General features: G+C 42.4%; 2 protein-coding genes across 2 annotated transcripts in view; one reads left to right on the forward strand and one right to left on the reverse strand.

The window, feature by feature from the left end:
• Positions 1-3,699: 3,699 nt before the first annotated feature.
• On the reverse strand, positions 3,700-5,145 carry LOC107574098 (uncharacterized). Its single transcript, XM_016260566.1, has 2 exons — positions 5,134-5,145; positions 3,700-5,041 (listed from the first exon to the last, which is right to left on the reverse strand). The coding sequence occupies exons 1-2, from the start codon at positions 5,143-5,145 to the stop codon at positions 4,088-4,090; spliced, it is 966 nt and encodes a 321-aa protein (XP_016116052.1). The 3' UTR covers positions 3,700-4,087.
• Positions 5,146-9,657: 4,512 nt separating this feature from the next.
• Positions 9,658-12,500, forward strand: part of LOC107574099 (homer protein homolog 1-like) — a gene marked incomplete at its 5' end in the record, with an annotated part of 9,873 nt that continues 7,030 nt past the window's right edge. The window contains 3 exons of the mRNA XM_016260567.1: positions 9,658-9,852; positions 11,436-11,567; positions 11,647-11,739. Of these exons, the coding sequence (XP_016116053.1) occupies positions 9,658-9,852; positions 11,436-11,567; positions 11,647-11,739 (420 nt within the window). The remainder of the gene's footprint in view (positions 9,853-11,435; positions 11,568-11,646; positions 11,740-12,500) is intronic.

Raw genomic sequence — 12,500 nt, forward strand, 5'->3', positions numbered from 1 at the left:
ACTCACTCACTCACTCACTCACTCACTCACTCACTCACACACACACACACACACACACACACACACACACACACACACACTCACTCACTCACTGTCATATGATACAGTAGCTATCGGGTTAAAGTTTTGGTAATGACTTTACACAAAGTACACATTGTCATTAAAACACAGTTTTCACAAACTGTCATAATTACACTGATAAAAACATAAAGGGAGGCATAAGCTTTCATAACCCAGTGCGTGATGAGTCTGACACTGATTCGGGAGTCGTTTGAACAGTTCAAAAGTCTTCATGTAATCATTCAGTTTTACACCTAGAGAAGCAGTTCTGGTCTGGTCTGACGTAGTGTGTGTGTGTGTGTGTGTGTGTGTGTGTGTGCAGTAAAGTGATGGAGCAGTGTGAGAACTTCAAGGAGGATCCGATGGACACCAGCAGGTAAAGGAGCGCCGGTCATCATCTGCGTGATGTTCTTCACTGCCGCTGACGGCACAGAAACACCTGTGTGTTCACGAGGAAGACGTTATGCTGCTCTCCTACAACACACGTCTGTCACGTCACACTACAGTGAGCTCACGAGTGTGTGTGTGTGTGTGTGTGTGTGTATATGTGTGTGTGTGTATATGTGTATGTATATGTATATATATATATATATATATATATATATATATATGTATGTGTGTATGTATGTGTGTGTGTGTGAGGACGTTCTGCTCGTGTCTTTATAAGGAACAACCGTGATTATTTGTCTCGAGGCAGAGAGATGGACATATAAGCTTGACTGAATCTTCTCAAGACTCCTCTGTTCACGTTTGGAAGGAAGTTCTCGTCTGGATGTTTTCATGGCATCACTGTAAACACTCCCGGTTGGAAGTCTCTCGAGGTCCCGGCAGAACTCAATCACACATCTGTCATTAAAGCCATTCTCTTTTGGGGAGCTCATCATTCTTATGTTGTATTTTTAATCATATTCACTTTTTATTTGCAATCTCATGATGAACGTGATCGACTGGCAGCGGGATCAGATGTGTATCTCCTGGAACGATGACGATGATGATGATGATGGGTTATCTGCAGGTCTGTGCTGTTTAACGAGGCGCTTGGTTTTCTACACGATTCTGAACTGCAATAAAACCATGATGTACTGAAGTAAGATGTCCACACAACACTGGGTGTAAAGAGAGATTATTATTAATAATAATAACAGTTGTCCAACACTCTGTTCCAGTCGTTATTTCTCACGGACGATGATGATTGTCATTATATTATCTCGGCTCATCAGGTGTGTTTTTAAGTCAGTGTCACAGCTGTATATGTGAGTATCTTTACATTCTGAATTTAAACACAGACTCCTGGTGTTGGAACAGTTTTAGATATTTTGATATTTCAATATCTGTGCTTTGTCTGCTGTTGAAAGATCATTGCTTTGTAAAAGAGGCCTGTTATTCACTTCTGCGGTCTCTTAGGATGTTTCTTGAACTCTTACCACTATAAAATCATCAAATACAGAATATTGCGAAACTCAGATTTCAGCCAAAGTGACTTCACTGAAGAACTCATTTATTTTATGCTTATTATGATCATTTTTATTTTATTGAAAAAAAATGTTTGCATGCAAAGAACAGTTTTATAGGGAGTTACTGGTCTCAACTTGTTTTTCTTATTTACAAACTTATTTTAAAGGTTGAAAGCTTTTACTAGCAGAATCTTTGAGGTGAAATGTTAGACGAGGGGGTTTTCTTGTGTGTATGAAGGCATCTGTTAAAAAACAAATGCAGTTGATTTGTGACGTCATGGATCATGTGACGTGAAGACGGCGGAACTGAATCCGATCCGGATCCGGACTCCGCATCAGGTTCTGGACCGCAGGTAAGACTCACTGACTAGCGTTTTCAATCCGACGGGACTCGGGCAGAAATCGTATGTGGGGTAAAGCAGCGGGGCTTTTATTATGCCACAGTCGAGCGCTTCCGCTGCTTCCGGTCGTGCGTGTGTGGGGTAAAGCAGCGGGGCTTTTATTATGCCACAGCATATGGCATAAATGTCTTTTTTGGCTCATTTTATCTGTAAAAGAAAATCTGCTTAATAATTATGCACACCTGAATATAATAAATTTTTCACTTCAGCCTTCAGCTTTCATGAATAATTGTATATCAATTATAAATGATTAAATACAAGATTAATAATAGTTATTAAGATTGATGTCGTTTGGAATTGGTAAAATGTGCTTGGAAAAAAATATAATCAGAATATCAACTTGCATAATAATTATGCATGCACTGTATTTGTCCCCTTCTGCTGTCGAGGTAATGCAAGAAATGTTGTGACTGGTTGTCAAGGCAGCCAATCAGAATTTAGCAGCCTCTGTCTCTGATTGGCTGGAATTATGGCACATTGTAACGCTGGGTTGTGTTGAGCACACGAGCTGTTGGCATTTTGCGAGCACTGAGGGGGGCATCAGGTGAGCAAGCTAGTGGAACGTTGCACGTGCAAAAGAGAAGGTCAGCACACATCCAAAAACGTATTTTAAATGCAAAATTGATTTCCATGCACTCTAAAGACTTTTTTCTTTGCGAAACGAAAATTTTCTCCACAAACTCAGATCGCGCGTGCGTGCAAAATGCACTTTTGTGCGCTCAAAATATGATCTTTCGTGCGCAGAATTGTGGCAGAAATGTAAGCCCATATTAAAACACAACATATTAAAGCATCTTTGGTGTTTCCATGTTTTCTACAAAACAAAACCGGAAACCGAGGGGTTATGACGTCATTGGCAGGCGACACAATGACACTGTAGACACGCTCCGCGCTTCTAGTTAAAATGGCTTATTTCTCTGGATTTAAACATTCTTCAAAACATTTGGGATAATGTAAGTACACAAGTCAGTAAAATATATAACACTGTTCTAGTGTTTTTTGGATATTTTCATAAAAAAATCTTACATATTGTGCCTTTAATGACAAATAATAATATCATTAACTTTCTTAAAGGTTTAAGGTTTAATTTTTACACACTTGGGAGGGGCCTACTGGCTGCAGATAAATTATATTTTTCTATTAATTATTTATATATATGGGAGTTTGCAACCATGACAACAGCATTCTGTACAAACAAACTCGGACACTCATTTTCAGCGACGCCCTGCTTGTAGTATATGAAGTGAATGGTTCGGTTTAGGTTTCCCCCACACAGTTTGTATAGTTGATATGTTCCACCGAATGCACAATGAATTCATATTACCTCTGTATAATGCCTGTAATAGCCTAGTGTTTACTTTAAATGAAGGCTATAATTCTGCTGCTCCACAAGCGCCACCTTCTGGCAAAGAGTGAATTTGCATATTCACTTGTATTCATATTTTAAGCAGAACAGTGTTGTAAATGTTAACTGGCATGTCAACAAGAGAAATTCGACATAATTGTCAGGAAACTAAAAAAATTTATAAAAATAAAACAATATCTAGGGTAGGGGGCCTATCGTAATGCTGTAGCCCAGGGGCCCCTGGTGAGGTGTCTCAAGATCCAGACAAGAACTTTACCGTGTGCTTCAGAAAATAATTGATTTTGATTTTTGGTTGATGCATAGTTTGGGTCTCTAACGAAAAAGACATTTAGAAACATTTAGACAGTTCAGCACATTCACCATGTCAACAGTAAATAATTTATACTTTATTCATTGTATTCGCAAATGTTTACGCGTGTTTGTAACTGATTATTTTTAAATGAAGTACATATGTATATATGCTGAAGCTTGAGCAGCATCACTGACTGCATGGTTTTACTCAGAGAAGTGACTATTATAACCATATGTACATCATTTAAGCACAGATACATTATACCTTTTTTAAGTCATTTACTAGTTTTCAGCTATTGAGGTAGGCTAAGTTGTAATCTGTACATACACTCTCACAAACACAGATCATAGGCTTCTACAGCCGTATACTGTACAGGAACTGCCTACCATATTTATCTGTTTTTCCATTTGAATCTCTCAGATGCATCACGACAGACATAGAGACTCCTGATAATGTTCTGCTCGTTTTCTGTTTTGTTGAAGGATGGACGCAGATGCTTACGGATCACTCATTGTCAAGCCAGCGAATCAGCAAGGCTCAGATGCCAATCAGACTTGCTCGAAGCAGCTGGAGCTTCAGCAGCGTCCTCATGCAGCAGATTTGTGAGATTTCTATCATCACGGCTCTGTCCTCTGGAGTCTGTCACGTCGGGAAGTTCTCCGGGGATCGTACAGTCCTGATTGCTGACCTCTGCTGCTGCTTTGGTGCTGAATGAGGCATCAGCGCTTGTGTTCTCTACCTCTGTTGTTTCGGTCTCGTCCTCGGTCTGGACGCACAGCAGCGGGCTCAGATCCAGGAAGGGTTTGTGGTGTGGAATTATGGGTCTGACTGTGTTTTGGGCTTGGATTGGTGCTGGAGAGCTTTTATCGCTTACAGACTTTGTTTTTTGTCTTAGTTCATTTGTGCGTGTTGAAGTTGATTTTACCGCAGCTCTGACAACCGTCTGCAAGTTTTCCTCCCACGCCAGACAATCCTCGCTTATTTCAACTGGTAAAAACTCATCTGAAAAATCCGTGTCGTCAGCCAACGGTAGATGAGAGGGCTTATTCTTTGGCACTTCATCTTTGAAAGTGACCTGAGGTGTCCTGACAGCTTCGATCTTTTCCTCTTTCTCCAGCTGCTCGAAGTTGACAGGTTCACAGGGCGATGAAGATGCACTGTTCCTAAAGAAATCCGTGATCTCTTCCTGCTCTTCTGCCTGATTGTCCACTTCTTCTTTGTGGTGTGCCACGTACCCGGCGGGTCTGAAAGGATCATGCCGTTCCTCTGGGCTTGTCTCAGGAACAACGTCAGCCAGAGTCTCAGCCTTGAGCACAAACTTCTCCAGATAGCCTCTGTCCTCAGAGTCGGACGCTTGACTGTGGAAGGATTTCTCGGAGGTCACGCTCTCGACGTCTTCGTCCTGCTTCTTTCTGGTACCGATGGCGTCTGCGTACAGGTCTGAGTAGAGAAACGCCAAGGCTTTAGGCTAGCGCTTTACAGGCGAACGGGTTGCTCTCTTCATGTCATTTCAGCTGTGGGAACTTTCTCTTGCTCAGCATTATCTGTAAATAGCCTGACGCGGCGTCCCATTTTCTGCGAGAGCTGCAGAATGCAGTGAGGCGCGTTGCATCTACTCGCAGGTGCCAATCATCCTCAAAAGGTGAAATTTTAATTGTGCTTGAAGATTTATCAGCCCATCCTGGTAACAGCAAGGTTGTCCAGAGTTTAAGTTTGTGCTCCTGGTATCACATTGTGAAAACAGGTATTGGGTTTTTTGCATCGCCCTGCCAAACCTAAAAATACTTCACAGATACTTGAGCTTCTCAGAGGCGCTGCAGGTCATAACGAGTCGAAGGAAAACAGACTAGATGTTTATTACGGGCTGCATTAAACTACACAAGTCAAATATTCACTCGGAGACCAATCAGAATGAAACCTCTGAGGCATCTGCGGCGTCACTCCAAGATCCGGTTGCTTCTGAAATTCTGTTTTTGGGTGTTGTGTTGCAGCAATAAATCAGTTTAACATTCTATGGCTGTTTTATTTTTTTTGTACCTTTACATCATTTAAAATCTCACATTTTCCCAGCAAGAGATTCTCACGTGACCCTTTTTAGGTTTCCCATAGTTATGAAATGTGTAAAAATGTAAGAAAAAGCATTTTACAACTGCAAATTTTCTCAGTTCTAAAATATTTAGAGAAGTCCTGGGTTTAAATCCCGGACGAGCCCCCACTTTTTGTTACGAGTTTGTAACATGAACAACACAACTGCTTAAATCTGTTTTATTAATCCACTCAAGACAACACATAAACTGAATCAAAAGACGTAACAAGGAAGTATTTCACGAAAAGAGAAATTATATATAAATTGGTGAAAATGTGTGTGATGGGTCACAGAAGCTTTTCACACAAGTGCACTTTGTTCATCAGAAGCATTCATACTTAAGTATTTATTTTTACAAACGCAGTGCTGTCATCTGGCTCTCTGGATCCATTATTTCCATCATTTCCATTTTTTGTTGCAGGTTGCATTAATCAGAGGTGCTTTACAGGCGAACGGGTTGCTCTCTTCATGTCATTTCAGCTGTGGGAACCTTCTCTTGCTCAGCATTATCTGTAAATAGCCTGACGCGGCGTCCCATTTTCTGCGAGAGCTGCAGAATGCAGTGAGGCGCGTTGCATCTACTCGCAGGTGCCAATCATCCTCAAAAGGTGAAATTTTAATTGTGCTTGAAGATTTATCAGCCCATCCTGGTAACAGCAAGGTTGTCCAGAGTTTAAGTTTGTGCTCCTGGTATCACATTGTGAAAACAGGTATTGGGTTTTTTGCATCGCCCTGCCAAACCTAAAAATACTTCACAGATACTTGAGCTTCTCAGAGGCGCTGCAGGTCATAACGAGTCGAAGGAAAACAGACTAGATGTTTATTACGGGCTGCATTAAACTACACAAGTCAAATATTCACTCGGAGACCAATCAGAATGAAACCTCTGAGGCATCTGCGGCGTCACTCCAAGATCCGGTTGCTTCTGAAATTCTGTTTTTGGGTGTTGTGTTGCAGCAATAAATCAGTTTAACATTCTATGGCTGTTTTATTTTTTTTGTACCTTTACATCATTTAAAATCTCACATTTTCCCAGCAAGAGATTCTCACGTGACCCTTTTTAGGTTTCCCATAGTTATGAAATGTGTAAAAATGTAAGAAAAAGCATTTTACAACTGCAAATTTTCTCAGTTCTAAAATATTTAGAGAAGTCCTGGGTTTAAATCCCGGACGAGCCCCCACTTTTTGTTACGAGTTTGTAACATGAACAACACAACTGCTTAAATCTGTTTTATTAATCCACTCAAGACAACACATAAACTGAATCAAAAGACGTAACAAGGAAGTATTTCACGAAAAGAGAAATTATATATAAATTGGTGAAAATGTGTGTGATGGGTCACAGAAGCTTTTCACACAAGTGCACTTTGTTCATCAGAAGCATTCATACTTAAGTATTTATTTTTACAAACTGTGCTACTGCTTTTTATGAGGAGAGGGTAAAAGAAACCCAATATCTGTATAAATCTGTGATCCAGAGAAAAGGTTTGTTCACTGAATCACCTGCTGATGCCCGTCACTGCAGTTATGAGTAACTGAAGATCAGGGTGAAATCAGAAACTTGAAGAGAGCGAGAGTGTTTGAGAGCATGTGAGAGTTTGTGTGCGGTACAGAGTGTCCATTGGTGCACTAACCAGCTAATTGCATTATCGGTCTGAGGCGTTTCCTTGATTTAATTTAGTGTTATTCAGCCCGATTACTATTTACATTAGCTGCGTCCCAAACGCCGCACTCATACACTATGTACTTATGCACTACTCATGTAGTGTATGAATTATATAAGTTTATTTTGTCATTCATAATCGGAGTCTGATAGCCCCTCCCCCTTCGTGACGTAGTTGAGAGCATGAAGTGTCCAGCATTCCACACTCATGCATCATCCGGGTGTTTAAAGTGCACTTTTTCTTTTGGGAATCTTCTTCAGTGTGAATGCAGCACTCGCACTGTTTATACTACAAGACTAAGTCATAGAATAGTGCATAAGCACGCGATTTGGGACGCACCTTTAAATTCATGTTAATTGCCAGAACAGTGCAGTCTGATAAATGAGTCAAGTAGTGTCTCTTCATCACTGAGCTGATTAATGATGATGATGGCTCGTTCATTCTCATGCAGTGTCCGGTAGAGGGCGCCGCGGAAGAGTTCGGTCTGCAGCAAAGCTGCTCGTCTGCGATGGAAGCGGGTCGAGAAGCAGCCGGAAGTGACGGAACGCGGGTACTGTCCGTGACGTCAGAGTTCGGAGCGTGATGACAGACAGCAGGAGCGAGAGCGAGAGCAAATCAATCCCCTGTCCGCTGCAGGAGGAGGATGCTGAGGAGCCGATGATCATCGCTCAGTATCTGCAGCATCACTCGTCTTCTTCATCTTCATCTTCATCTTCATCATGAGCAGCGGCGTTCAGCATCCGGGCGTCACGTGTGTGTGTGTGTGTGCAGTGATTGTGTCGTGCCGGCGTGTGATTGGTGGGACGGTGACTGCACTGTGAGCAGATGGACCACCTCACCCTTGGCCTGTGTGTGTGTGTGTGAATGAGTGTGAGTGTGTGTGAGTGTGTGTGTGAGTGAGTGTGTGTGTGAGTGTGTGTGAGTGCATGTCTGTGTCTGTGTGTGTGTGTGAGTGTGAGTGTGTGTGTGAGTGTGAGTGAGTGCATGTCTGTGTCTGTGTGTGTGTGAGTGTGTGAGTGAGTGAGTGCATGTCTGTGTGGGGGGTGGGGGTGGGGGGGGAGCTGCTGATGTCAAAGCCTCATCAGCCAGTTTGACTTTTATCTGTGTGTGTGATTGTGAACAGTGAGTCATACACGTGTTTGAACAATGGTTCGGTGTGTTGTAGTCAAATTCATTATCAGTCGTGTGTGATTAGAGCTGATTTCCTCCTGTGGGTCCACACACACACAGACAGACACGCACACACACACAGACATGCACTCACTCACACACACACACACAGACACGCACACACACAGACATGCACACACACACACACACACACACACACAGACACACTCACACAGACACACACACACACACACACACACAGACACACTCACACAGACACACACACACACACACACACACAGACACACTCACACAGACACACACACACACACACACACACAGACACACTCACACAGACACACACACACACACACACACACAGACACACACACACACACACACTCACACACACACACACAGACACGCACACACACACAGACATGCACTCACTCACACACACACACACAGACACGCACACACACAGACATGCACACACACACACACACACACACACACAGACACAGACACACTCACACACAGACACACACACTCTCACTCACACAGACACACACTCACACACACACTCACACACAAACACACAGAAACAGTTTATTAGCACACATTCATCAACAGAAGAAAGAAGCTCATACAGGCTTGAGGCCGAGTGCATGATGATTTTGGATGAACTGACTGTTTAAAGTAAGCACATAACTGTCCTCTCTCGTGATTCAGATGATCGTCTCTCAGCTGATCCCCACAGATCCGCTTCCGTTCTCAGCGAGAATGTGATTAATTACCGGCTGAATGAGAGTGTGTGCGGTTCATTAACACACATTCAGCTCGTTCCGTCTGCAGTCAAATCCAGCGAAAGCGAAGCCACAAGCAGCAGATGAAGCTCCAGGGATGATGGTGTGAAGAGCTCGGATCAGCAGCTGTGAGCCGCATCTGTCTGTGTGAGCGTGACCTCTGACCTCTGTGACTGTGATTAACCGGGAGTGAGATAAGATGTTCTGAACACAGAGGAACAGGGAAGCTGGCTTTGCTTTGCATGCGTCCGATGATCTGGCAGATGAACCGATAACTAACCCGCGGCTCTTAGACACAGATTAACTCTAGTCCTGGACTAAAGCAACGCGTTAATATCCTGTATAATCCAGCACGAGTCCTAATCTGAGCACGGATTGGTGCGGATCTGCTCAGCTGATGTGACGGGGGATTATATCCCATCATGCACTGCAGCTGTGTGTCTGTGTCTCCTGCAGAGAGCAGCCCATCTTCAGCACCAGAGCGCACGTCTTCCAGATCGACCCCAGCACCAAGAAGAACTGGGTTCCCACCAGCAAACACGCTGTCACCGTGTCCTACTTCTACGACAGCACACGCACCGTGTACCGCATCATCAGCCTCGACGGGTCAAAGGTCAGCCCAACCCCGCTGACATGAAATATTAGTCCTCATGAGATTCCAATGATTAAGTCCCGTTTGTTAACATCACAGCGACAGCTCACCTGAGAACGATCATTGTGTCATCATTTACTCTGAGTTTCTTTCTTCTGCTGAATATAGAAGATACTTTGAAGAATGCTGGGAGCCAAACAGCTGCTGCTGGCCATTGATTACATAGCATGCGAACAAATACTATAGAAGTCAATGGCTACCGTCAGCTGCCCACGTTCTTTTATATCTTTATTTGTGTTCAGCTGAGGAACGAAACTCGTGCAGGTTTGGAAAGACGCGAGGAAGAGTAAATGATGAGAGAATGATCAAAGCATCGCTTTAATGCATTAGTTAACTTAACTAACTATGAGAAATATATATTTTACAGCATTTGTGGCCCTGGAGCACAAAACCAGTCATAAGGGTCAATTTTGTGAAATTGAGATGTATGCATCATCTGAAAGCTGAATAAATAAGCTTTCCATTGATGTATGGTTTGTTAGGATCGGACAATCTTTGAAAATCTGGAATCTGAGGGTGCAAAAAAATCTAAATATTGAGAAAATCATCTTTAAAGTTGTTCAAATGAAGTTCTTAGCAATGCATATTACTAATCAAACATTAAGTTTTGATATATTTACGGTAGGACATGTACAAAATATCTTCATGGAACATGATCTTTACTTAATATCCTAATGATTTTTGGCATAAAAGAGAAATGTATAATTGTGAGCCATACAATGTATTGTTGGCTATTGCTACAAATATCCCCCAGCGACTCAACACTGCTTTTGTGCTGCAGGGACACACATAAAATACAGTTTATTGTTTGCTAATGTTAGTTCACAATGCATTAATTTTAACAAATACTATCGGTTTAAAAAAAAATATATATACCTTAAAAATGATTTGTGTACGTTTTACTGGAAAAATACTTTTTCAGTTTTATTCAGTACGTTACTCGTCATTTCTGTAATTTACTATAAATGTAAGACTGAAGATAGTTTTCAGTGTAGTTAACAATCGAAACCTCACTGTAAAGTGTCACCCGATAATTTAACGACATATTCACGGTTCTTTGATAGTCACGTGACACGCAGGTATTTTAACATTTTCATGAATATTCACTAGCTTTTCATCAACTCATGAAGCCTTGCTCGTGACGCACCTTCCACAAATTAAATCAGAGCAGAAAGTCGCATGCAATGTTGCATGCACTGCAAAAATAAGCATCTTCCTCAGTATTTTCCCAGCACAAATATCTAAACGTGCTTGTATTAAGAGACATTTACTGAAGATGTGAAATGAACAAAAGTCTCGTTTTCTGAGAAATTGATCAAAAGTTGGAAATCTGTCAATACTTTGAATTAATCGTATTTTTCTGAGCCAGTTGGCAGAAATGTGTTCTTGTTTTAATCATAACTGCCTTTGATTTTGGTGAATTTCTTTGCGTCTCCTTCCGTTTCTTCCTTGTTTTCTCATCGGAATGTCTTAAGTGTGCCTTTAGAAGCCTGTAGTGTCTCCAGCACTGATCTGATGTCAGGCTGACCTGGTGTTTCCTGCAGGCCATCATCAACAGCACCATCACCCCCAACATGAGCTTCACCAAAACCTCACACAAGTTCGGTCAGTGGGCAGACAGTCGGGCTAACACGGTCTACGGCCTGGGCTTCTCCTCCGAGGCCCATCTGAGCAAAGTGAGTCCGGACCAGAGCGTGAGCCTCTCTCAGATCACACCCTCGTCTCCTGACACCGTGCTGGTTTCTCTCTCTGCAGTTTGCTGACAAGTTTGCGGAGTTCAAAGAGGCGGCGCGGTTAGCCAAAGAGAGATCTCAGGAGAAGATGGAGTTAACCAGCACTCCCTCACAGGTATAAACCGCACTAAACCAGCACAGACCAGCTCAGATCAGTGTGTTAGTACTTAATCTGACCTCCTCAATCACTTTGTCTCTCAAGCGCAAATCCGTCTCGTGCTTCCCGCGCTTGAAGGTAAGGAGAAACACACATGATCCGACCGTCAGAACATCCTTAAATCCTCCAAACCCGACCCGTGAGACCCACCACACCGTGTCCCTTCAGTCCCAACACTGCTCATTTATTCTCCCTGCTCCGCTCTGATCAGCACTGATGAGTGTTTTGTCATTTCTCTCATGATGTCGTTCACTTCTCTGAAACACACAGATTCGGACGGCAGTGAAGGTAAGACCGAAGCGCTCGCTGTGTTCGTGAATGTCAGATTAGTGCTCATCTGTGAGTTTTCCCGCAGATCCGTTCACGCCACAGCAGATTCATCCTGCCTAAAAACAACACGTTTGTCCAGAAACGCTTCATATTTACTGTTACAAAAAAAGATGCATTTTTGACATCGTCTTCATGACCGTCACACACATTTTCCCCTCCGTTCTCACTCGCTACTGTAATGCAAATAGTGTTAAATTCATTAACACGAAAACTTCATTTAATGACCTTTTTTGATGAAAAACGATACCTAATAAAATTGTTCAATGTTTATTTATTAAACACATTTATAAACAACCAAGGTTGACCAAAGTGCTGTGCAATATAATAATAACTAGAGAAACTCGAATGCTTGCGGTTGCCAGATGTCAGGAGTTTAAATCCCCCATCAG

Source organism: Sinocyclocheilus grahami, unplaced genomic scaffold (assembly GCF_001515645.1).
Source record: "Sinocyclocheilus grahami isolate Dianchi unplaced genomic scaffold, SAMN03320097.WGS_v1.1 scaffold2116.1, whole genome shotgun sequence".
Taxonomy (NCBI): Eukaryota; Metazoa; Chordata; class Actinopteri; order Cypriniformes; family Cyprinidae; genus Sinocyclocheilus; species Sinocyclocheilus grahami.